General features: G+C 38.1%; 2 protein-coding genes across 6 annotated transcripts in view; one reads left to right on the top strand and one right to left on the bottom strand.

Annotated features, from left to right (window-relative positions):
• The window catches only part of LOC111322429 (gamma-secretase-activating protein), a 29,863-nt gene extending 16,771 nt beyond the window's left edge, over nt 1-13,092 (bottom strand). For 4 of the 5 annotated variants that reach the window (XR_015991485.1, XR_015991484.1, XM_022925518.2 and 1 more), the window contains exons 1-22: nt 12,958-13,092; nt 12,710-12,810; nt 11,129-11,188; nt 10,344-10,413; nt 9,282-9,344; nt 9,097-9,185; nt 8,335-8,413; nt 7,987-8,036; nt 7,688-7,792; nt 7,080-7,175; nt 6,282-6,331; nt 6,125-6,168; nt 5,778-5,819; nt 5,552-5,607; nt 4,601-4,667; nt 3,901-3,978; nt 3,538-3,630; nt 2,859-2,957; nt 2,578-2,659; nt 671-749; nt 498-567; nt 48-145 (exon numbers count right to left, since the gene is read on the bottom strand). Coding sequence is in view for 3 of the 5 variants with exons in the window: in XM_022925518.2 (XP_022781253.2) it covers nt 48-145; nt 498-567; nt 671-749; nt 2,578-2,659; nt 2,859-2,957; nt 3,538-3,630; nt 3,901-3,978; nt 4,601-4,667; nt 5,552-5,607; nt 5,778-5,819; nt 6,125-6,168; nt 6,282-6,331; nt 7,080-7,175; nt 7,688-7,792; nt 7,987-8,036; nt 8,335-8,413; nt 9,097-9,185; nt 9,282-9,344; nt 10,344-10,413; nt 11,129-11,188; nt 12,710-12,810; nt 12,958-13,060 (1,674 nt within the window). In the remaining 2 variants the exon portion in view is untranslated. The remainder of the gene's footprint in view (nt 1-47; nt 146-497; nt 568-670; nt 750-2,577; nt 2,660-2,858; nt 2,958-3,537; nt 3,631-3,900; nt 3,979-4,600; nt 4,668-5,551; nt 5,608-5,777; nt 5,820-6,124; nt 6,169-6,281; nt 6,332-7,079; nt 7,176-7,687; nt 7,793-7,986; nt 8,037-8,334; nt 8,414-9,096; nt 9,186-9,281; nt 9,345-10,343; nt 10,414-11,128; nt 11,189-12,709; nt 12,811-12,957) is intronic. The other variant, XM_088732501.1, reaches the window with a different exon arrangement.
• A 91-nt stretch (nt 13,093-13,183) lies between these two features.
• Nucleotides 13,184-25,611, top strand: LOC111322461 (coiled-coil domain-containing protein 146). Its single transcript, XM_022925563.2, has 20 exons — nt 13,184-13,419; nt 14,016-14,543; nt 15,195-15,268; nt 15,530-15,683; nt 16,797-16,870; nt 17,643-17,741; nt 17,857-18,040; nt 18,515-18,640; nt 19,054-19,098; nt 19,867-19,955; nt 20,098-20,179; nt 21,175-21,257; nt 21,803-21,923; nt 22,054-22,157; nt 22,744-22,808; nt 23,257-23,327; nt 23,777-23,869; nt 23,985-24,251; nt 24,516-24,764; nt 25,227-25,611. The coding sequence occupies exons 1-20, from the start codon at nt 13,285-13,287 to the stop codon at nt 25,428-25,430; spliced, it is 2,847 nt and encodes a 948-aa protein (XP_022781298.2). The 5' UTR covers nt 13,184-13,284; the 3' UTR covers nt 25,431-25,611.
• Nucleotides 25,612-26,659: the final 1,048 nt, after the last annotated feature.

The following is a 26,659-nucleotide window of genomic DNA, read 5'->3' as shown; positions in this document are numbered from 1 at the left end:
AAAAAGTTGCGCATATTTCCTTAGATTCGCGCATGCGTCCGCCTTACCTTTTCTAAATGTCCTCTGTAAGTGTCAACACAAGTAAATGGAATCAAGGCGATGGGTTCTCCCTGGAGCTCTCGACGAAAAGTGCCATAAGTTGCACCTAACAAGAATACGGCTTATAGATTAGAAGCGTGCTATCGACATTTTAAAAGACAGGGATGTGGTCAAAGTCCAACCCCGTTCCCAGGGTCTCTCATCTTCCCGCCGCCTGGAGCAGGAGAAGAGAGACCCTGGGAACGAGTTTGGTCAAAGTCCATGCACCACTTCTCACGTTTGGTATCCTTTCACGTGACCTCCTTTCCATCCCTGGTCATCCCTGTATCAATCTACTTAGGATTCAATTTGCTGCCTCTCTGTTATTTTACTCTCTTGACCTACTGACATTCTATATTTCCTCGCAGAAAAATCAACTCGCTCTCTTTGAACATTACTGAAACAAATGATTCCCTTACCAACAAGATACTCTCGGAGGAGATCCAAACATTCTGGACTCGCTGGGTCCTGGCTCAGGTGCTCAAAGATCTGAAGAGAACAGCGACATCAACAGTGTGAACAATTGAATCACGGTTCTGATCGTCCCCGAAGGTCTGAGCCCGCAAGATTGGAAACAAAGTATTGTATGTACCTTTCTTGTTAAATTAGAATCCCGTAAATGAATAACGGCCAGGTGAAGAATAGCCAGGCGCGTACTTGGCATATGGGTCCTATCAGCGAAGAACATAAACTATTTTGTAAAGAAAAAACATTTTTTTCTATCTCAGCTGGGGTTTGCTTAAAACAAGTAAAGCAATGATCCTCCCAGGAGAGCTGCCATTGAAGAAACCGCAGTAAAATAGCCTGAAAAAAAATTAGGATTCAACTGAACTCGAACCGAGGCCTCCCAGATACATGTGGGGCGCCACTATCAACGTAGGGACTGGGGCACATTTTATGGGGTCTTTCTTTTCCATGCAGGAGTCTGATCATAACTTTAAATGAAATAAATTTAATTAAACCTGCAGATGAAAATCAAGTTGGTGAAAGGTATCCACTCTCCTTTATCTGAGTTTCTATCTACATAGGGGTTTACACGTATTCTGTAGCCCCGAACTGTCACAGAACCCTAACGAAGTTATGACCTTTCGATGAAGATCGATGGTTGAAGATCGATGGTTGGAAATCAGTAGCCTACGCGTTGGGCCGCAGGGCCGCGAAAAGAAGAAATGAAGCTGAAAGCAGAGAAATTATCCGCTAGAATTGCTGGGCTTTTGTATCATCACATCGCGCAAAAAAAAAAAATTAAAATTATATCCATAGAGCTGCGGCTGTGATGGTGCCGGCAACTGAAGGAACTTCTTTAGTTTTGCGCTAATTTATGCAAAAATATATCACAATGATCATGTTCTCGAAACCCTGACCGCTGCGTGCAAAATCCAGCGAGCAAACCGCTACCATAGCGTCTTACTCTTGGCGACAGAGCTGAATAATAAAATGCTACGTCAGAGGGCATGCGGTCAACATCGCGGGCTCAAGTGTCCTAGGTCTAAAATTTAGCGAAATTAGCAGAAAATAATAAGGGCTGACTTTTAAAACCGAGTCGAAGGCATTTTCCTATTTCCAGAGGTTTTACGGAGAAAATTAACTTTTGAAATTTTTTAGGGGGTTTGCCAAGTTTTTGGAGGTTGTTCTGTAAAAGAAAAGAGGCAAGGGAAACGACGCTTCGAAGCAACAGAATAGGAAATCAACCATGCGAACTCTTGGCGCCTTAACGATGGAAACCATCCACTCAGTTAACCTTTCACTCCCATAAGTGACCAGGAGAGAATTTCTCCTTACAATATCGATACACTATCAACCAGATAGGTGATGAGAATACAGAAATATACCAAATAGGGGAATTATTTGTTGATCAAATGTCAAATTCTCCAAACTCGCATCATAAGAATTGTATGCAAGAGTGCAAGGAGAATTATACTACTGAGATCTTGGGAGTTTAAGGTTTATGGAAAGCAGAATGGGATTGTATCAGTTTCTTTGACTGGTCTGCGAACTACATCGATGAACTCAACCAATCTAATGCAAAACAAGGGCAGTTTTCAACTAAATGTCATAAAATTACAACCAACTAAACCCCTGTAGCCAATCCTAACAAAGCTTTGCGTCATCATTAGCTGATAATGAGGACCGAAAGAGAAAATGGACGAACTACCAAAAGCGCGGGAAAACCCGGCAGAGCAAGTCATGAGTGATTATCGTTTGGTGTCTGATTGGTCGAGAAGGTGGCGCGAGTTTTCTGGACCAATCAAGGACCGAAGTAAACAAAACCAAAGCAATCCCGGGTTACTTTCGACACTCTATGAAGATTACTCTTAAAACCAATCAGGATTTGGAGACTTGCATCTTGTCTTAACTGTTTGCTCTCATTGGCTCCATGTCAATTATTTGTTCAGATTGGCTGCTGCGATCGCCTTGATTCTTGTCTTACGACACGCAATAGGAAAAGAACATCTCTGAAAAATGGACGATATATTTTGATCATGGCTCAACACATACTTGGCAAATAGTTCAGCTAAAGCTTCCTTGTTGAAGCCGTACTTGAAGGCATTCCCAGATGCACAGTCAAAAATGTACGGACCTAGTAGGAAATAAATAAAAGACTGATAAAAAAAAATTCCGCTAAAGTACTCAGAATGTGCTCTCTTTGCTTTTTGGAGGGCTTTTCAAAAATAAATCAAAGTACCCAAGAATACGAGTTAAAATGGTCGATGTACGTAAAGATATGAACACGTGCCACTTTAAAAAAATCTTTTCTAAATGTACTACGATATTCAAACCTATGCGCAGAGACGTAGAAAACTCCTTATTAAGGATCGAAAGCAGGCGTGGTTCATTAGGCACTGCATCCTCGGAAGAAAATGTTGGAACAGCATCATCTAAAAACAAAAATTAGAATATGAGAAAAAATTAAACACCTAAAAGAAAATTCCCATCTCACACTCAAGCCTCGGGTACGTTTTTAGCGTTTATGGTCCGTAGTAAATGTTTTCGACCCAAAAATAACAGACGATAGTTTGGGTGAGGAAAGCTCGAAAAAAGATTGTTTTTAGGAGATGATGAGCGACGTCTGAGGGGATATCATCATCAATCCAAGTGGGGAGATGCTTTATATTTTGACTACCGTATTCATTCAATTCAACTGGCTGCTTATTGAATATCTGTGCCGTGAGAGCGGGCAACCATTCGAGGCTGGGCGATTATTAATGTTACACCATTTTCAGCAAGTAGTAAGTTGATTTTGCAACAAACAAATAATAATAAAACGTGAAGATGTTCCATAGAGAGTGGATTTTGAGATTGTGAGCCAGTAAGGAAATAAGGGGAGAGGGGTGGGGGGCAGTGGGCGCTTACTTGAAGTTAATCGCCTATTAACTTTTCCTACCTACAAAGTGAGCGCTTGTTCGAGGTTGCGCGCTTAATCGAATAACTACGGATGTCAATTTTTTTATCCTTTACCTTGTAAGATGATGTGATGGCAAGGTTCACGTTCCGTTCCACAGTTCAACAAATGCATGAAACGGCCGGGTAGAAAAACCATCAGGTAGTTATCTGTGGTGAGTTTCAACAAGGAAAAAATGATTTGCCAAGCAAACGACCTAAAAATGAAATCAATTTCACATCCTCTCTAAACCAATCAAACTGCTGCTGCCCAAACAAAGTTAACAGCACCAACTATAGCTAATGTTTTTATTCTATAGGATAAGGTAACAAGTCAATCGACTGTAGCAAATTAAAATGTTTGAATAGCCAATTACTGTTACACTTGGTACTTTTAAGTACGTTTTAAAAAAAACGTATTTATGTCGAGTTAATACTTACCGAGTGACGAGAAAAACAGACGGTAGTTGAGTTCCTTTGACGGTCGTACAGTTGGCAACACACATTTCATCAAACAGCCTTCAAACACAAAAATCCATACAGGAATTGAATATAATTACAACGATATGGAGACAAAACAATTGAGATAGAGAGACAAATTGATAAAGGGGGTAAGTTCTAGAGAAACTGTGGTGCCGCATTGTTGGGGTATTATAATTTGGTTTTATTAACCGCGTCGATATTGTGAATTGGTCACCGTAAAGAGATTCTAAAGTTGACAATTCGAACGCAAACCCTTGGTCAGAGGGAAGAGAATCGCTCTGACGAAAAGCCAACGCTCAACATGGTGACCAGTTTACAACATCAGTTCAATTGATGAGACCAAATTATTCATTAGTTTTCAGTTGGGTCGAGTTCTGTTCTAAACACCAAACCATGAATCAAATCGAATCAAATCGACACTTCATTGAAAATTGATCTAAAGAGGGAATTGGTTTTTTCCTTTCATCTGATAATTTGAGAAGGTGGTGCTAGTTTCAAGACGAATCGAAGAACTCTATCAGTAAAGAAAAACCAGTGTAATCCCGCGACACTACTCCCGACTACTGTTTCCTCTGGATCAAAGGCGACAGACTGGTGAGCAGAATAGGAAACTTATTCCCGAAGATCCAAGAATATCGCTCTGAAAACAAAAACTCACCATGGTGTAACACGTAAACAGAGTATTCCAACTGATTGGAAAGTTCAACAGATTCTTCTGTGTCATTCTGATTTCAGATTACAAAAAATAAACTTCAATGAACTATCTTTTAAAGGTCTCTCTAAGGGACAATTTCTAAGGGACAAATTTCTTCATCCCCCACCCAGGTCCGTAACTTGGTGGCTTCAAATTAGCAAATCAAAACTCTCAGGATTGGCTGAAAACGAGTGCATTTTTCATGTAACGCGTGTGCGTTGACAATATTTTACCTGTCTTGACTTCCTGCCATGCCTTTCTCATGTAAATTATTTCTCAACGTGCAATTTCGTGTAAATAACCACAGGCAGCCCAAGCTCACTACTACAAAAGCGGACGTGACTCTTACCGTGTTGCGCAACGTTTTATATTTATAAAGGTTTGTATGAGATGTTATCGGTTTGCCTTAAAAGAGAGAAAAAAATGTCTTGTTTTGAAATAAAATGAGCTTATCTTATTGCCTTGTTGTTTTCTTTGTTGATTCCTAGCGTCTCAGGCCATTTTGAAGCGTTTTCGGCGACATAGCGCTAACTCGCCGTAAACGCTTCAAAATGGCCTGAGACGCTAGGAATCAACAAAGAAAACAACAAGGCAATAAGGTAAGCCCATTTTATTTAAAAACAAGACATTTTTCTCTCTTTTAAGGCAAACCGATAACATCCCATACAAACCTTTATAAATATAAAAACGTTGCGCAACACGGTAAGAGTCACGTCCGCTTTTCTAGTGGTGAGCTTGGGCTGCCTGTGAAATAACCACTCGATTCTTGTAAATTTTTCAAATGTTACAAATTGTACTTACTCTATGAGCTCATACAATTTTATCTTCTTTGAAAAATTGATTCGAACTAATTAACACCAAATTGCACTCAAAATCATGTTATTACTGTCCTATACTTATGCGAGAGTCGTTTACCCGTGATCCCTCAGTTCCACCAGATGTTGGATGTTGAAGGCATATATAAAATGAACCTAAAATTTAACAAAAGTTACATATTAAACAAAATGTTACCATCATAAGATAACACCATAATGAATGACAACTTTGCACTTTACATAATAACATACAATACAAAATTTTACGTTTTAATAAAATGTTATCTTAATGAACCTGTTACTTATTATTGGTACCGGTAGTTTACCTTTGCCAGGCAAAGTAACAACTTGCATGTTGACATGTTTCTCTGAAATTACACAGTCAAGTAAAAGCTTTTAGTCAGTTGCACTGATTGAGGTACTCTTTATCAACCTTTAATACTCATTAAAATTTATAAAAATTAATATCTCTTGGCTATCATCACCAAAATTGACAACCTAATGCAGACAGCTGTTTTTTTGGGAACTTTGAGCAGCTATAATGCAAAAAACAAGGAGAAAAACCTAGAAAAAAACACATAAAGCAGCTCTCGCTTTGCAATCCCACCGCACATTTTTATAATTACATGTCCAGCTAAAAGTTGTACCTTTGGTGGAACATGTTTAAAGCTACCTGAGATGGTGTGAGATAGAAGAATATCAGCATACTCAGGATGACTACAAAGCAATAGAAATGTAATCTTTAACTATCAATGTTTATACAACCTCTAATTACTGTCCAACCCTATCCATAATGAAAAGTGCAAGTAACAGTTATATTTTATATCTACCTTGTCTTGCGAAAGAGGTCCACACCAGTAAAAGGAAGCGGAAATTTCAGCTGTCAAAACATTTCATAACAGTTAATTTACCAATAACCACAAGCAACATACACTGTACTACAAATACTGGGCCATAATAAACAATAAAATTACCCAAAGTCATATTGATCAGGGCTCCACAGTAACTTTTCAACTTATTAACCAAGTGGCTGGTGACATCTTAGATTTTACAACAATTTCAGTTTATATTTACTATCCAAACTGGCTAATGGAAATTGAATTTCTACTAGACTAAGTCTGTGGCTTATAAGTGGGCTACCATTAGTGCTGAGCCCTGCTGATGATATAGTTTATGCTATAGTACAGTGTATATCAAATCAATAATAAGAGCACAAAATTAATGACAAAGGGCCTGATTACATGAGCCGAGCTGGCCCGGTTAGCCGGGCTGATTTCTTTTGTTTTGGTGTTGGCCAAAGCGTGAAAACAAAAGAAATCAGCCCGGCTAACCGGGCCAGCTCGGCTCATGTAATCAGGCCCAAAATTTCTTTGTCATTAATCTCATTTCACTGAGACAAACTAGGACAGTCACTAACGAATGGAGAAATGAAAAAACAAAAAATGCTTAAAGTTAACCATGTAATAAAAAGAGGGACTGAGAGAAAGGATAGAAATTTAGATAGGTAGATAGTAGAAAAGAGCTTCACTTGCCTTTAATGCACATACTAACTGGTAATTAATTAATCAATTTAAAATTTATCTCCAAAAATTGCTTTTGAAACAGTGTTCCCCAAGTCATGAACTTACCACCTTAACATGGGTGCTTTTCTCGTTGAACTGGTAAGCTACAAACATGAGGTCAGGCATCTCCTCTTGGTCCTCATCAAGCCCAGAATTAACCCTCTTAAAAAAGCAATGAAAAATAAAATAAACTAGTTCTACTTATTCCTTTGTTACAGAATATTTGAAGGTGTAGTCTGATCATCCGGGTGAGTGTAGTCCTGAGAAGGACTGTTGTCGGTGGCAGTGACTGACGTTTCGACAACCCGTGCGGAAGTCATCATCAGAGTCAAGTGAGTGATTGTTGTCAGTAGAATGTTCTTATTCCAGTTCGTGTGAAATGATCGGTTGGTTTTGCCGTGATGTTATTGGCTGTAAGACTCAAGTGACGTAAGTCGTTCGTGATTGGTCTGTTTCGGTCTGTCGGTAAAGCTAGGTTGTTCTTTTTCGGTCGTTTGTGATTACAGAATATTGCCAATTATTTTAATTTAATTTAGCATTCTGGAGCCAAGGAAATTACAGGTTCAACTACAAAGTAGTTTGAAATCATTGTAACCTCTGGCCACTTCAAGCTATTATTAATATGTTAAGTAACTAAACAATAACAGCAACCTGAAGTACAAGCTATACCATACCTTATGCTTTGGGTACACAATGTAGAGTCGCTGATTGCGACAGTCCCATTCTGCCCAGAAAAATTCATCTGCCACTTGTTGTATCCGAGGTTGATCACTCATAATCTAAAATAAATTATCAAGCCAGGTATACTCAATATTGTCTGATTTAATGCCAAATTCTTAGAGTTGAAAAGACTAGTATCAATGAAAACATATAATTGACTGTAGATGAATTACAATTGATATTTATTAATATCCTCAGTGTAGGAACTGAAAGAGCCTTACTTGACTAATAGTATAAAACTTTATAAACCCACCATTCCTTTGTCTCCAAATCTGGCCATTGGAAAGTGGTACAATCCAATTGCTTAAAACAAAAATCAAGGAAAATATAGTTAGTAACAGTTTGAACATAATCTGCCAGAAAATTTTGATTCTGAAATTGGATTTAGTAGTGACTGTCATAACTTATTGTTCATAATTTACAATTTCTTGATAAGCACCCTCCTGAATTATGTGCCCTCTTTCTTAATAAGAGCCTTCCTTACTTCCCCCAATACAATACAATTATATTACCACACCCAGTTGCGGCTTATTCAGGGAAATTATACATGTATGGCAAAGTCTATATGTAACTCATAAACTGTAGGATGTTATTACAGTACCTTCTTTATGATGCAAGAAGAGCATATGAGACTCCTTTTTTGATGAACTCCCGTAGCCAGCATAATCCCCATACAGAAACTTACAAATAAATTTAAAAAGATAAAACCTCATTACTGACTTTCAAGAAAGTCAAGTTTCCCTTTACAACCCAAAATTAGACTAAGCATAAAATAAATACTCTGCACTGTTTTCTTTACCTTAAAAGAAAATTCGTTACTTGACGAGGAAATTCCACATTAAATTGCATGTGAAAACCAATATCGCACGAATCGCTTCGCAATTCATGCAATATTGGTTTTCAAGGGCAATTTAATGCAGAATTCATAAGTCAAGTAATGGATTTTCCTGAAATCAAATAATTGAATAAAAACAAGAAAAAAAAGAAAACAGCATTTAGCTTGGAGTACTGTTGTTATGTATACGTAGATGCAAAACAATTTCACTTAGCCTCGTTTTCAACTCGCAATTCCACTGTTAATACCTCGCTTCATTAACCAATCAGCATGCCAGATTTTATTCAATGATGCAATTCCACTTAATAGGATACTAACAAGGAGAATTTGATTGACAATCGGGAGCTTCCAAAATTGGTGATCATTTCCTAAATTCTCATAATCTTTATATTTTTTTCAAGGCTCATACTGTAAGGAGAAATTAGATGCTGGTAACACTTGAGGGTCAAAGGATAAACTGGTTTACAATAAAACAGTTTTTTTTCATTGCACAAGTAAAATTCCTTAATTAATACTATATTCATTTACCTGCACTTTTTGAAAAGTGTGCCTCGCATTGAAGAATGAATAGATACAATTCTGTCCTCGAATCTCAGCAAGAAATGAAGTATAAATAGCTGTAAAGTATAAAGAAAAGAAAACCAATTAAGTGAAGGAATAGGAATTGAGGATTTAATCAATCCATACAATCATGAACTCAAGACAAAGTTTACCTGGACTATGAGAGCTAGAAGGATCATCACTTGATCCATAACACTGCTCAGTAATGGTGAAAGCTGTAATATAAAATGAAACAAAATTATATCATTTATGTTTCAACAGATCTGAAAGGAACCAAAACCTAGAAAAACCCTTGCTGTACACTAAGTGACACCCCCCACCTCAACCCCATGTAATATGAAACACTTATTTTCAAAATGGCTACTACACAACTGCAGTCATGCTTGACTACTATGGTCACGCAGTAAATGGTTTGAACCCGGGGGTAACATGTGAAGGTGTAGTCTGATCGTCCGGGTGAGTGTAGTCCTGAGAAGGACTGTTGTTGGTGGTAGTGACTGACGTTTCGACAACGTGTGCGGAAGTCATCATCAGAGTCAAGTGAATGATTGTTGTCAGTAGAAAAAGACTTGACTCTGATGATGACTTCCGCACAGGTTGTCGAAACGTCAGTCACTACCACCGACAACAGTCCTTCTCAGGACTACACTCACCCAGACGATCAGACTACACCTTCACATACTATGGTCACATTGAGTAAGGATGTACTAATCAAAAACCGTTATTATCATAAATTTTTTTATATTATTTTTCATAGTTTTCTCATTCATAGTTTGCTAAAGGTCCCTATTAGGGAACTTAAGCAGTCACGACGAAAACGCCATGGAAGACATCCATTAAAAAATGAGTTTCTACTTTTAGTTAGAATTTCAAAAATGGCTGCATGTGTTTAACATCTCATAGGGCGCCAGACCTCAAACTCAACATAACGCATAAAAGTAGCATTGAGTTCCAAATGTAAATTTAAGAAAAAAATTTGCTGCCGCGGTTTCGGTTTACAGACAACGCAAATTTTGGTTACTTCACGTTGTTGTTTTGCATAGGACCGCTAAGAAATGTACAAAGTTTTAAAATGCAAGTGCTGGGTTATTTTTCTGCCAATTAGATCTATCGTTTTTCCACGTTCTTGTTGCCATTGCTTTCATGGTTTGCTTAAGTTCCCTATTAATGCGGTGAGGAGGCCCGGAGTCCTCTTTTATGCTGTTTCCACTCACCGAGTAAAGTTCTCTCTTGATTTACTGATGCCCCAGTAACCACCACTTCTTTGTCATAAACAAACAAACGCTAAAAAGAATAAATTAAAATACTATTAAAAGAGCCAAAAAGCAGTACTTTTACCAGCAATATTAACTCCTGCATAATCCCCATAATCAACAAATTCAGGTACAGAATGAAAATGAACTGGAAAACAAATGAAAAGTAATAGTGATTTGTATAACACTTAGGTATAATTTTCATTCTTCTGTCCTCCAGTCACCTGAGCTACTTCAGTCATAAAAGCTAAAAGAGGTCTATTGACATAACTATAAAAAAAGAAACACTAATTTGAACATTTTTATATTACACCAATAAACAGTAAGACTGATTTCCTAGAGCATTATCTTATTATATCATATTGCAGTAAATGGTTTGAACCTGGGGGTAACATGTGAAGGTGTAGTTTGATCGTCCAGGTGAGTGTAGTCCTGAGAAGGACTGTTGTCGGTGGTAGTGACTGACGTTTCGACAACCTGTGCGGAAGTCATCATCACTTGACTCTGATGATGACTTCCGCACAGTTTGTCGAAACGTCAGTCACTACCACTGACAACAGTCCTTCTCAGGACTACACTCACCCGGACGATCAGACTACACCTTCACTTATATCATATTCTTATCACAAAGGTTTTATAAAACTATATTTACTTTAATTTATAATTTAATTATTTTTTTTCTCAGTAACAATTAATAACAGGATAATTGCCAAACAATAATTGTATGAGCTGTTAGTACTGCTTACTTTTAGATGCCGTTGTGATGGTTCATACAATCCAAAGTAAGTTACTTTGGGTTCTGCCTTCTGAAAAAAGGGGAAACATGAAATAAAAAGAAAAGGGAGAAAATTCATCAGGAATAGATCCACTCCTGAAAAGTGCAGGAGGGCGGGTGGGTAAGGTAGGTCAAACGAAGTCGTGCCTGCAACTGGGAAGGAGATTTGAGGTGATTTGTTTAATGCAACACAATGGAAGTTTGTCAAATCAGGATTAATTCATGAACATTTACCTTATACTGAACTAAAAAGTGATGCATATGTTAATTTATTACACCGCGGACCATGGAACTAGTCATGATCAGGGTTGCATAGATTCTAGAACTCAGTGAGAGCTGGAGTCATGGCTAACCGAGTGGGCCTAATTCTCTTGCCTGATGCATGAAATTGGTGACTTAATCTGGCCATAAAATTGATATGTGAGGTATACAGTGAGCATTACTTTGGTGGCACAATAGATCCAACGGGCCATTACATTTAATATCCGCCCCCCCCCCCTCCCATTGAAGGCTTGGGATTTCTTAGGGGGGGGTCAATGCTATATTTTTTCTTAGGGGGGTTGAACCATATTTCTGAGAAGGGTCGCCATAAAGTACCCTTGACAGAAATTCTGACGAGTAGTTTCTGAAGGGGTTTCAATTGGTTTGCTTGATGGCTACATAAAATTCTGAAGGTGGTAATTTTCTGGAGGGGTGTTGCAGGAAAGCCTTCAATGGGGAGGGGGTGCAGATTTTAAATGGAATGCAGAGTTCCCGTTAACGCACAGGTGTGCGTCTTATACCCACAAAAAATGAAAATGATGCACAGTTTTTGCCAATGTGCGCCCTCGGGACGCAGGAAAAAAGTTTCAACTAGTCAGTGGACTTGGTCTGGCGGGCCCTACCCAAGAATCACTGCAATCATCATGGCATGTCCTTTGATTTGCCATTTTGTCATGGTCAAGGGCATGTCTACTCAGAAGGGTTTATTCAATATATTCGATATTTGAAAGAGGTAACCTGAAAGTGATACAGATCTGGGGGATGATACCCAAGTGAAGAAATGTAAATTTTGTCCTAAATGGCTGGAGGAGTTTCAATGGTTAAAATATGATTCGACCAAAAAATAAATGGTTGGTGTTAAGAAACATGAGCACACTTTATTCCAAAATTACAGCTCCATTAATTGCGTTAACAACGGGGAGCAGGGTTGGCGTAGTGGTGAGAGCGCTCCCCTTCCACCAATGTGTCCCGGGTTCAATTCCTGGACCCGGTGTCATAAGTGGATTGAGTTTGTTGGTTCTCTACTCTGCTCCGAGAGGTTTTTCTCCGGGTACTCCGGTTTTCCCCTCTCCTCCGGTTTTCCCCTCTCCTCAAAAACCATCATTTGAATTTATTTAATTTAGAAGTTTATTTGATTTACACACGACCCCACAAGCTGTTCAGCTTTGAAACACATCGTGTTTAAATAAAGGTATTATTATTATTATTGTTGTTGTTGTTGTTGTTATTATTATTATTATCAACCTGTTCAAAAACACAAAATAGCTGCGATCCTCAGCTGCATACTTACTCTACCGTTGGGTCCGATGTCTATCCACGTTAAAATTATGGAATTATCCTTTTCTTGTCCAACAAGGCGAACTTGCAGCCTTTCCTTCGCTGCCTCTGAGTCTATTTAAGCAAGGCATTCAAAGGAAAATACAGTATGTTTATAACTCCACACCGCTATTTTTCTCACTGTTCTCTTTCGAGGCTACAAGTCACGCGCAGTTATGCATTTGTCCGTTATTTATACATTAGTCAATTAAATTTAAATACCATATCCTTCTTCTGCTAATCTGCCACTGAATGTTTCCCTATCTCTCAACAAATGCGGCAGAATCTGTTCATCAAAGCTAAAAGTTCTCTGCAATTCGACCATTTTGGTGACCGTCTTCGGTCACGCGATGTATGTTGTAATGTATGATATCCCAGAGTGTCCCAAAGAGTATTCTGACCGCGTGGAGACTGAGTCGAGAAGTTGTTGATAGCCTTGTTTCCTAGTAACAGTCTCCATTTTGAGATGGAAAGGCTGCAGATAGGCATTTAGAGATCTGGTCGTTCATTTTAGCTCACATAGGACCAGGTTGGATAGCAATTACCGCGATGAGCGACGGAGAGAAAAGGGAGTCTCTTAGTCGAGAGGTGGATCCAGCAATTTGGGCCGTGGCTCCTCGATTGCATCAAGAAGAAGGCCCCGTTGATGTAACAGCCAGTCCAGCCTTTCAATGTTTGGACGAGGTTTGAATATCATCTACACTTCGTAAAGATTTGTATTTCAAAATTAAGTGTAATGAAAAACCTAACTTTTCAGATTTTGGTGCTTTAGACTGTTAAAGAGGATGTACATGCATGCGATTGTTTATTTGTTTAAATTGCAACCTCAGGTAACTAAACATGAAATGTACTTGCCAGATTTGACCTGCGAAGCTTAAGATTCACGGTTTGATCTTCACAGGTGAACCGCAATTAAAGACTAAATTTAGCAAAAGAAGTGCCTTAACAGATACTTCAGGCATCAAAGCCTAATTTCTTTTTTAGAGTTTAGCAGACTAAGTGCTTTCTGCAAATATTATCCCTTTCCGTAAATACCTAGGATTAGAGATGGAGGGTCCATCTTCGAATTTCAATTTGTCGCGTAATTGATAGATTTTACAATATACATTGCAGGATGTATATTAATATGTACATGGTATCATTTCTTCTAAGAAGGACATTTACAAATCATGCAATATTTCAATTTTTTTTTTGTATCAAATTTTGTCGATGGCAAGCAACGGTATACTGAAATTGAACTTCAACATTAATGTAACATTTATTTTGTTTTGTTTTCTCAGTTGTTTTCACAAGGGAAACTTGCAGGAGAGAAAGTGGCTAAGCTAAAAGCTAAATATACCAGCCTTCATGAACGTCTTAAAGCTACGAGAGAGCAGGAATCTTCACTGCTTCACAAGGCAAAAGAAATGCACCAAGAAGTGCAAAGACAGAGGGCAGAGCTGGAGAAAGGAGACAGTTTTCCTGATGGTGACAACACAGAGGTTAATAAATTAAGGCAAGAACTTCTAAAACATCACAATGAACTAGCCCAGGCAGATGAAAGGCAGTATCAATTGGAATTCAAACTAGAAGGTTTGCGAGAGGAGAAGATGATGCTGGAAAGGGATTATGCAAGGATGCCAAAGCCTGGTGAAATAGAGAAGCAGGTCAAAGAACTGCAAAAATCAGTTGAAGAACTCAAAGTTGAAATCGCACAAAGAACTATTGATTGTAAAAGTCTGAAGGAAGAGGTTGAAAATAGGGAAGTGCAAGTAAATGCACTGAGAAAGGAGGTAGAAGATGATCTAGAGGAACAGCAAAATTTAAGGGTAAGTTAGATTTTGTTATATTACGTAAAGATTCCTATTACTTTTATAGGTGTTTCTTGCTAAAAGTACCCGACGGGTACTTATTTTTTATTCTTGAAACTGTCACAAATGTGATGAAACATGCTCACCCGCTTTTGCAAAGAGGTACATTTATGAAGTGTAATAGTGTGAAAAGTAGGGCTTTCAGCTTATACCCCTTAGCAGAGTTGACCCTCTGGATATCACCATAAAGAGTTAAAAGCTGACATTTCAAGCGTTAGCCCTTTGTCGATTTGCTCAGACGAAGGGCTGACACTCAAAACATCAGCTTTTTATCTCTTTACGGTCACCAATTTACAATTTCAACTTAGTTACTTTATAGAACCAGATTACCTGGTTACCCTCACCGATACAGCACCACAGTTTCTTTAGAAACTTACCCCCTTTATTCATTTGCCTTCTGGATATCAATTGAAAGTGGATGAATGAATAAAAATTGTCATTGTCTTTTAGCCCCCCCCCCCCCCCCCAAGAAAAAAATTGAATGCAAATATTAAGCTCAGGCTCAACTTGATTTTAAATATTAAATGTCTTCAAAAATATTGTACCATCCTTAAAAAATGTTCAAGTAACCATGATGCTAATTTTTGTGTTTAATTATTGAATTTATAGGATCAACTAGTACAAGTTCACTCACAACCGGCACACATAACCAAACAGATTGACCGTTTGTCAAGGGAACTCAGGTATTTTTATAATATTATGCAGTGCGTACAAGAAATATTAACAAAGTTATTTGGATTTTAAAGGAAGCAATGATATTATTGTACATGAAAATGTATATCTTGGGATTAATCAGTTCTATTAACCAGTATAAGCTTTAATAATACAATGTTTTGGACAAGGGAAAACTTTTTACATTGAAGAGATAGTAATAGTGCATTGCAGAATTTTGCACAGAATTAGCATACGCAGCCATGAAGAAGTGATCTCCTTTTATTTTAAAGGGAAGTAGAAGAAAAAAGATCCAACGTGGAAGGAGAGTTTGATGAAAAAGCCAAAGAGCTTCAGAGAACAGAAGGAAAAAAGCAATATTTGGAGGATGAAAAAACTGACCTGTCAGAAGCTCTTGACAAACAGCGTCACATTTTTGAGGCAAAGGTTTGCAAGACTTCACTTTGGCTGAGTAAAAATATAATAAGGCAAAAGTTCCATATAATTTTAAAATTGTGGTTACAACAGGTTTAGCTACATTTAGTGACAAAAGACAAAATGTACACATGTACTGTAGTTATTTAAAGTGCACCTACACCCAAAAAATTTTTTTCGCTTAACGAAGTAAGCTTATTTTTTTGAGTATTTCTGCGCAAAATTTTTTTCATTTGCTCAAATCTTCAATTTTCTATGCCCAGTCAAAATACGGAAAATCGGCTGCCATCTTGCCCCATGACCGAGTTTAAAGAGGAATGGCTCTAGTGGGTAATGTGACGTCAAATCGAGAACACGAAAGTCTGCATTAACACATTTTCACTTGTTTGGGAAGGTTGTAGTCGATAATTGTCCGAAAATATGCTGACTAAGTGTGTTGTAGAAGGATGTAGCAACGTGCGAAATTTGCAAGAGGGTATCGCGCCTCATACATTCTTCATACAACACACCTAGTCAGCATATTTCGGACAATATCGACGACGATCTTCCCAAACAAGTGAAAATGTGTGAGATGCAGACTTTCGTGTTCTCGATTTGACGTCACATTACCCGCTAGAGCCATTCTTCTTTAAACTCGGTCGTGGGGCAAGATGGCGGCCGATTTTCCGTATTTTGACTGGGCATAGAAAATTAAAGATTTGAGCAAATTAAAAAATTTTTGCACAGAAATACTCTAAAAAATAAGCTTATTTCGTTAAGCGAAAAAAAAAATTTGGGTTTAGGTGCACTTTAAGGGCTTTGTGGGAACAAATGCACTCCAAATTCAAAGCCAAGTTTTGACTGTTTCAATATGCCATGTCTAAATTGATTTATCATTCTGATAACAGATATCTAATAAGTCAAAAACAAGTAAATTGGTTCCCAATTTTTATCTACCAATCATAAATCAGGAATGAAGCTATATAATATTGTGAAACCTCTCAAATACACCTTTTTTGAACTTGTTGTAAAGTTTGGATAGTAGATTGCTAGAATACACCATGATTAACATCTAAGAAATTAAATTTTGCTTGATATGCCCTAAACTCATTAGCCTGTTCATTGGCCCACTACACTCTTTTTCAGGAAAGAGAAGTTGATTTACTTGCCAAGGAATTTGAACTTAACAAAGAGCGACAAGCAGAGTTTTTAGGAGACAGGTTAAGAGGAGATTTTTTTACTCATGATCTCTTTTGTTGTACACTCTGAACACTCTCAAGAGTTACCTGCGTAAAAATTATGGAAATGGTTACAAAAAATACAATTATTTTTATTACAAGTATTTTTATAATTATGCAGTGCGTACAATATAATTACTTGCCAAGGAATTTGAACTTAACAAAGAGCGACAAGCAGAGTTTTTAGGAGACAGGTTAAGAGGAGATTTTTTTACTCATGATCTCTTTTGTTGTACACTCTGAACACTCTCAAGAGTTACCTGCGTAAAAATTATGGAAATGGTTACAAAAAATACAATTATTTTTATTACAAGTATTTTTATAATTATGCAGTGCGTACAATATAATTACTTGCCAAGGAATTTGAACTTAACAAAGAGCGACAAGCAGAGTTTTTAGGAGACAGGTTAAGAGGAGATTTTTTTACTCATGATCTCTTTTGTTGTACACTCTGAACACTCTCAAGAGTTACCTGCGTAAAAATTATGGAAATGGTTACAAAAAATACAACTAGGATATAGAGGATTCTACTTGTAATCACTTTCGAAATCTATGATTTTGGTTCTAATCACCTTTTACCAAAACAAGATGACTGATTGTTTTCATCAGAAAAAAACAGTGAGTATCTCATGAGTGGTGATCTTGAAATGACCTCATTTTTCAGATTATTTCAGAGTCAGTTTTAAATACATTTTGATTTTTTATGTTGTATGTGTTATCTGTGCATTAATAACAACTTTTGTTACAATTGCAGAGGAACACTTGATTTGAATTTGAGGCATGCTGCCATTGAAAAGAAGACCAATCATGATATTCATGCTAGGAAATTGCGAGAAAAAGAGAGGGACTTGAGGTAAGCTATATGTCGAACAAAAAAACAGAATTTCGTGTTTTTAATTCAATGTTAACAGTTGTACCTAGTAGATGATCCTAGCTTAAAGAAAAAAAAAACTGATTTGTTTTCAAAGATCCCTGAAAAAGAGTGAGTTGCAGATGAAAGTGGGAGAAGATGCTTTGGCACATGTGAGATCCATTTATGACAAAGTCAAGGCTCAGGTTGACAGTTCCCCAAGAGATGATGGAACATTATTGGAAAAAAGAAAAGAGCTACAACGTGAGGTTGATGTCACAAAACGCACCCTAGCTCAACAGGTAACACGTTGATAACAGACAATTTTATCCTGCTACATCTTTAATTCCTGGTAGTGATTTACATAGGTTACATGCATTTACTTACAATTTTTCATAATTTTAATACATCAAGGAACCTTAATCAATTAGAGAGCATACTAAAATGACATAACAGCAGGTTCTCCTCTCATGAATACAAAAGTACAACTCCGTTTCACAGAGTACATGTTACAGTTTGAATTAATTTCAGGTTGGAAATGCTTTCAAACCGATTTGATATAAATTTTACTTTGGCTTAGGACTCTAGGTTTCTAAACCAAAGAACGTTGGATTCTGACATGTTTTTCTTGGACTTTTTTCAGCCATGGGGCATAACTGTATGTTAGCCACAGGTGTTTGTGTTCCTGTATTTATCTTTTGAGTAACTCTTTATCTTTTGTCTGATTAAATCATTGTGTATTAATAGATATGATGACTTTATTTTGGTTCATACAGAATGCATTAACTGCTCATGAACGAGCGCGAGTGGAACAGATGATTCAAGAAGAGGAAAGACTTCTTATGGAACAGAGTGAATTGAGAGTTGATGTCATTGATTTGACAAGACTGGCACAGATTAAGGTACAATAAACTATTGCTAACAGTACCCTAGTACATGTATTCCAATTAAACAATGTTGTGTATCACTGAAATTCTGTAATCTATTGCTACATTGCACATACATGAAGAACAGATTCCAAAATTGCATTGTTTTTGCACCTCAGTGCTCTAGAAATCATGTGAAATGCTCTCAGCCAGATGTAAAACTCACTTTTTTTCTATCAGGCCTGGAACCGTGTGTTTACTAGATATGAATATCAGTTGGTTCCTTGTGATGTTTATTGTTAGTAAAGTTTGTTCCTATCACATCTTGTGGCTTTAAACCCAAATTAAACTTGGTTTGAGATACCTCATCAAAAAGTAGTCTTGCCATACCACAGTAACTGTACTTTGTTTTTTTTTTTTTTTAATTTTTCTCTTTTTTTTGTCTACAGGCAGATGAAAGGGAGCAGAAAGCAAGAGATTACATGCGAGCTGAGGTTAGATACATTTGAGTATAAAAATTTAGAGTTGAAAATTTGTAGAGGTAATGTTCAATGAAAAGTATGTGTACTGAACATTTCTATCCTGACTGTAAGTTATTGGGACGCTAGACTGCAGGTTGAGAGGTCCTGGTTCTAGACCTGCCTGGGTCAGTGTGTTGTTGCAGGAGTATACAAGGGTACCTGCAAATTGTTAGGGAAGCTTGATGAAATGCTGGAGGGAAATTACCCGAAAATTGTTAGGGAAGCTTGGTGAATTGCTGGAGGGTATACCCGCAAATTGGTAGGGAAGCTTGATGAAATGCTGGAGGGTATACTTGCCATGGACTGGTGTCCCATTCAAGGAGACTGGGATAAACTCTGGCTGGATGGGGCACTTACATGTAGCTACATTACAGACTTTGCCTTTGAGGTTAAAAAAAAAAAACGTACAGTCTACAAGTCACTCACAGGGTCAATCAGTCAGTTGGTATAAGTCAGTCAGTACCATTGTTAATTTGGCCAATCAGTTTGAAACAGACAAACACTGAACAGTCAATTGGTTTATTTTTTGGTCCATCAGTCTGCTAATCAGTTCGTCAATCAATCAATCAGTCAATCTCACATTCAGTGAGCCAAATGTTGCTCAGACAGTGTTTGGAAGGTTTAGTTCTGAAAGCGAGAAATGTTAAACTAAATTTACGGCTTGTGTGATATGTTTTTTGTGATTCAACGAAGAACAACCAGCCCCGTCTTTAACGTACTGTCCATGTTCTTTCAATTTAGCTCAGATACCAACGTGCTCTTGAAGACTTGAAAACCAAAAACCTCAGTATTCAAGACAGTGCTAAGAAATATGCGGAAATGCAGCACAGGTAACGAAGTTTTTTAGTTGAACTTCAATTTACATGTACAAGTAAAACCATCTCCATGGTACTTGGTGATGCGCGTATTTTTACACTCATCCGACACAAAATTTGTCACTTGCTGATATGGTTTCTCTGCTCGTCTAAACAGGCTGGCTGACTTTGCTAAACTTTATGATGTAATCAAAAATGAACGGAACAAATGCGTGAACTTAATCCAAACCAGTACACAGGTGAGCTATTCACAGTTTGTAATCTTGAGTAGCTTGTACCAGAAAATATACAAGTACAGTACCGTTCTTGTACACTGCAGCATTGCACGCGCGTGCTGGTTCTGCAGTACACGCAAACGGTACAGTAGTTAACATAAATTTGTTCTTTTAAGGTATACAGTGGTGAATTAAAGAATATGTGCGTGTAGTTACCACCAGTACGTCAAGGGGCTACACACACAATTGCAAATGTTTTAGGTTAGCTTTAATGTTAAGGAGAATTTTGTTTAGATTCAAGGAAACCTTAAATAGGAGTTTGGTAGAACTTAACCCGCGATGTGGCTTTCTTTGCTGCTACACTGTCGCGCCATATCGAATAAAGTAAAAGAAGATCGAGACAGACTACCAACCATTTCACTCTCAAAATCAGGAGGAGGTGGCGTGGCGAAGTGGTTAGGGTACTGGACTTGTGATCCGGTGTCCCGGGTTCAAATCCTCCACTCTTCCGCTCACTGTATTTGTTCTCGGTTGCCCCGAGTTCAACTGCTCGGCTGCGCTCTGTAAATAGCCCACTGGTCTGCCTCCTGCCAGTGGGGATTTTTAAGCACTTAATTGGTTTACATTGTGGCTGAAATGCCTCTAAGGGGGAGCTTCAATTTACGTATTTATTTATTTATTTATTAGTTATTCCCCTTACCGTATGCCATACAACTATTGGGATGCGAATTAAGAGAATTTTGGTATTGGATCAACTAATAATCCCCAAATTGACATTTTGCTTAATTCTCGTCAATTGTCTGCTTGGTATTGTATTGGTGTGGTAAGGAGAAATTCTTTCTTGGTCACTCACAGTGAAAGGGTTGATTAGAAACTTATTAGAGGAACTTACTGAACTTGTATGTAGACCAAAATTTCAAGTCTCGCAAAACATTAAGAGTCCACTATTTTTCCCTTCAATGCTAGTTGTTGACATATATTTATTTTATAGTGACATGCTTACTTCTTTTCATTAACAGAAAGCTGCCGAAATGAGAGAGAAAATTAAGATTCTTCAAAACGAGATAGAAATTCTACGATCAAAAGTAAACGCCAAAGACAGGTATGTCAGACTTAATTTTTGTTAGCTTTATGATGATCTCAATAAACTCTTAGGATAGTCCAACAAGAGTTTCAGGCAACCCAACCATTATTTATTTAATGCTTTTCAAGGATATTAACTAACATTTATCACATACATAGCGGCGCTTTTTGTTTTGAGTGTCGCTAAACCAAAAACGTGGTAATTACAGCAGCCAATCAGAAGAAAGAAAACACCCTAAATAGCCAGTGAGAATAAGCAAACCGCTTGAAGCGCGGGAAAACGTTTATTTTGTAGAATGGCACTTGAACAATTAATGAAAATTTATTTCGAAGCTAGGAAGATTAGTACATTTTGAAATGAAACACAAAACGAGAGTCTGTTTCGTTTGACCATCAAATCTAGAGTATGGATAGATATTAAAACTAGATTTGGAGAACATTTCTCGACAGATATCAGTAGTCAAGCTGGAGGCTTGACCTGATCACCGGATGGTAAAGGATTGTAGCGTACACATGTATGTTAGTTTCTAATTTTTCATGTCTCTTTATCTGTCTATACTGCAGGTTCCTTCAGAAAGCTCGCCTGAAAAGGAACAATGCAGTCGTAATTCGCGATAGTTTAAGAAACGAAATGAGTAAAAGATCTAAGACTGAAGAAGAGAACAGGGACAAGAGAGAACAACTGGTAATTACTTTGATATGCAGAACAATTTTGATGGAAGTTTTTTAGTTATTTGGAAAATTCATTTTCTTAGAATCCTTGTGATATCATTTAGATTGATTTTACCTTCTAAACCTTTTGTAAATTTTAACAGAGGCTGGACATTGCAAAGCTTAATGATCTAATAAATAAAGCAGAAGAAAACATGGTGCAGTTGAGAAAACGTTATGAAAGTGGAGTGCAGGAAAGAAACGACATGTAAGTCTTTTTCTAATTGTTTAATGGTTAACCCTTCTTTACACCCTAATATCGGGATGCATACCAGCAATACCGTTCTTAATACATTTCCTATGGAAGTGACCATGATAATTTGTTTAAGCAATTGAACACATTTTTTCGGGCTTTATCACGTTATAGAGCCCGCCGGAAAAAAGCGTCCTATTGCTTTTATGACATAACTAGTTACATACGGGCTCTATAACCTGATAAAGTATCCGCTTGGAAACTGAATTGACCAATCAGACGATGCGTACTTTGTTCATTCTAATTGTTGTGAATATCAATCATGAGCTCCTTTGGCTGGCGATCATTTCTTTTATTCGCAATACCTTCATTTGCGATTCAGCAGTGAAAGGAGAAATTAGACACTGGTCACTCGAAGGGTCATAGATTTAAGTCAGCGTGTGTGCTAAAAAATCCTTCCTGCCAAAGCTTTAACCCGTACTTTTCGATTCACTGCGGCTTGTTATCCTTCTAAAAATGTTGCCAACTTTTATGTGTTGGTTATTGTTCTTGAAGTTTACAGGCTCATTTAACCGTTCTATTCGTACTTTGTTTATTCTAGGGGAATACATCTTATCGAGACGAACGAAGAAGTATGCGTATTTTATGAAAAGCTTAACATACAAGGTGAGAGAGCTGCAAAGCAGCGAGCGGAGAGAACCTCTGGTCAGGACCGTTGAGAATCTCACTTTCATGCCACCAAGCTTCGTGTGACAGCCATCAATCACGCACCTTTCCGACAACCAATCAGAGGTATTTTACCCCCAGAGGTATTTTAGTACTTTACTTTGTTTGGTTGTGGGAAAGGGGCGTGATTGATGGCTGTCACCCGAAGCTTGGTGGCATGAAAGTGAGATTCTCAACGGTCCTGACCAGAGGTTCTCTCCGCTCGCTGCCTTGCACCTCGTTGGTCGGCGCTTCGCGCCGAATTCTCGTACTCCATTAGAGAGAAGAGAACCTCTGGGACCAGGGTACTGCTGGACTGGTTCGTATAGGTTTTTAATTTCAAAAAAAATTATGATAAAAAAGGTGCATGAAAAGAGTTCCTTACAGTAAATGAAAACACATTTTTCAGACACGATGATTCGTAATGGAGATGTGGAGTTGAGAGCCAGAGAAGAAGAGATACGTTTTCTGAAGATGGAGGTAAGAGACTTGTGTTGAAGATGTTGACATTTTCCATTTTAATTGCGAAATCTTCCATTAAGAATCAAGAAATGTGACCATTTATGATGGCAAGGAAATAGCGGATGGTAATGTGAGAGAATCGCGGTCAAAAGCTTAGCTCAAATACCAGATTGCAGAGTAACACAGAAACCGATTCAAACGCCGAGTTAAACGTTGTAGACAGTATAATGACGAGCTGCATGAAGCGCAAGAAACGTGGGTGAACACACAAGCTGCATGAAGCGCTAGAAACATGGGTGATCAAGTCGCGATTCAACGTGCGAATCTGCATCTGATTGGTACAGATGTAGAGTAAAACTAGAGTGGTAGGAATTACTTGAGAGATTCTTTTCCAAACACTTAACTTACAACTCTACCTGTAGCATTGAAGTTATCATTACTCTAAAACGCATGTTATTTGTTTGCAGGTTAATGAGACTAAACGGTCAATAGCAGTTGCCCAGAAAAACATGCCAAATAAGAGAGCCTTAGACAACGAGCTGGTCACCTTACAGATTCAAGTAGGTTTTGATATTATCTACTTTTTAAAATCCTATTTTAACTGTCCTAGTAACATAAGATGGTCGATTGAGATAGACGGGGAGTTTCATTTAAATCGTGCATTTTCATTTGTAGCTTGTAGCTTGTCGCGAGCGACTCGCCCAGCTTGAGAAGAAGCTCGAAGATCCTTCGGATGAAAGTCGTATTCGTCTTCTTGGCGGCGAGGACCCTGAACCCGAGGTACTCGCCAAGAAAATAGAGGAGCTGGAGTTGAGACTGGCAGAGAAGGAAGAAAAGCTTCTTGAGAAAGATTTGATTTTTGAAGAGGTCACAAGATTGGCAGACGGAACAAAGAAAAAGTCTGAGACCGGCAAAGAAGATACATTAGAATTAGCTAAAAAGGTCTGTATAGTTTTGTTGCCAGTACAGAAAACTTTATTTACAAAGTTTGGACAAATTTTACTGCTGATGAAAGATTCCTTTAAAATTTGTTGATGTAAATTTGAAAATGCTCTTCTTGTAAGGCAAATGAGCTCAACGAAACAGAGATCTACTACTTCAAACGGTTGTCAGTCCATCGGGAAGAGAGTTTACGAACTAATGCATGCCCCTTAATATCTCCAATGATCTGTCCCGAACTGGTTTGTACCATATCTTTGTCCTCAGGTAAATGAATACCAGGCCAAAATAAAAGACACCACTCGTAAGATGATGGCGCTGGTGTCAGAGCTGTCCATGAATCAAGCATCCGCCTTGAAACTTCAGCAGGAAGTGAAGGGCAAGGAACAAGAGTTGGAGCAGTGTTACGTCCGCATGGAGAGAGGAGAGGCACCCAGCGAGGAGGCAGAGAGGGAATGGGTCAGAATGGTTCGAGACGAAGAACGTAGAACGAAAGAACTCTTGGAAAAGAAAGAGGTTTGGTGTTAACTTTAAATGTCGCTCAATGTCAACAATATTTGACTTAACATATCCACGATAAAATCGGCACATAGAATTTCAAACAAAACAAGTATCATTGAAATCCATTGCAAACGTAATACCACATTACAACTCGCAATTTCGTAGGTGTTAGGGGTGGGCTTTAACTCAAATCAAAAAATTGAAAATTATAGGATCCCACATTTTCATAGTCACAAGAGTGGGATACTTGCCCGAAGGGTCATTCTTATCGTTTCTCTCGTCGCGCGTACTTTCCATGTCGGCTTCTTGGCTCTAGTTGCCTTAGAAATCTTTCCCTACTACAAAAAGGGAAAAGTAATCATACACATGTTCCGTAGGCCATTTGAATATGTGTATATTGTTTTGAACGCATGCACTCTTATTAATGAGCGCCTTTTGAACACTTTGTGAAAAAATGTTTTGCCTTATTTTCCACAGCGTGAAGAGGAGGAAGAACATTATCTACTGCCTGGCGGGGTCTACACAACAGCCGAGCCTCGACCTAATGCTTATATCCCGGATGATGACTCAGAACTTCCCATTCCCAGGCCCTATGGTTCATTAGCACCATTCAAGCCCACGGAGCCTGGGTCAACAATGCGTCACATTCGGAAACCGATAATAAAGCCGATAGAGATTTAACGTAAAAGCTTGCACGTTCCATAGTCTGTTTGTGCGCCACGACTTCAGCAAATTAATGAACTCAGTTTGGGGTTCCTTGTAACAAAGCTCTGATAGAACTTTTAGTTTCAAAGAGTACAGCCTTTCCACTCTGTAAATACTTGAAGATAGCAAATATTTATTAAACATCTACTTAAAACTAGCCGCACTGTCGATGAATTCCCATTATATCGCATCCATTAACAGACAACACGTGGAGCAGTTAATTCCTTTAAATATAAGTGCCGTACAAATGACGTTACGGACTGCAAAGCGGTCTTAAACTTTACAAATGTTTCTTTTTATCCTATTAATTAGTGCTGTAATACACCGATTTCAATAAAATGGCTGGCGGTCGGACAAAGTATGGGGTGAGCACCAAAACGAGGCGTTTTAGGATAAAACCATGGCGTTTTCTGTGAAACTATAAGAGTATGATATTCCTGGTGCTTGTTTAGAAGGTCGAAAGCCATCTCTGAGGAAAATTGATGAATTAAGATTTTGGCTGAAGTGTCAAGGTGATCGTGCAAAAGGTTTGACTACGACTACTAGTAAAACAGTGAGTTAGTGTTTTTGTAGTCCATATTGTTTGAACTTTGATAGCTTGTAAACAAAGTCTGTTGTTTAGTCCGGATTTTTCGGTTATTTTTAGTGTGGAAGAATATATTTCCCAAGAAAAAGATACGAATATCATTGATCCAGACCCAAACCAAATATTCACGAAGAGAAAGCTGAGCAAAGTTCGTTAAGTTCATTAAGTTCGGCGTGTTTTTGTTTTAAATGCTTGATATCTCTTGAGGCATCGTCCTTTTCCTTACACAAAGCGGTTATTTGTCTCTGTTGTTCTGAGTCCAGTTTTAATTGATTAACTTCTTCCGTGTAGGATTCTTTTGTCGTAGCACTTTCAAACTCAATGTCCTCAACAGCACAAGCGGAAAGGCTCTCCTCGATAGCGCTATTTGTTGTTGCTGAGTCGATGTCCAGATTTCTTTAAGACGCTCATTTACTACCGGACCCGTCCTCAGAGAAGGAACTGGTCGCTTTCTTGGTGAAGTACGCCAGCTAAACTTCGTAGAAGAGATTTCATTACGTCTTTTTAATGACATTTTCTCACCAAATCCTTTATGGATTTCGCACAGTTCGAAATGGAGTGAACATACTTTCGCATTGTTGTTCCAGTTAAAATTTTTGCCAGAATCTCTTCTGATTTT

The sequence above is a fragment of the Stylophora pistillata genome, chromosome 9 (assembly GCF_964205215.1).
Source record: "Stylophora pistillata chromosome 9, jaStyPist1.2, whole genome shotgun sequence".
Lineage (NCBI taxonomy): Eukaryota > Metazoa > Cnidaria > Anthozoa > Scleractinia > Pocilloporidae > Stylophora > Stylophora pistillata.
The sequence above is the reverse complement of the archived record's forward strand: the minus strand, read 5'-3'. Positions and strand labels throughout refer to the sequence as shown.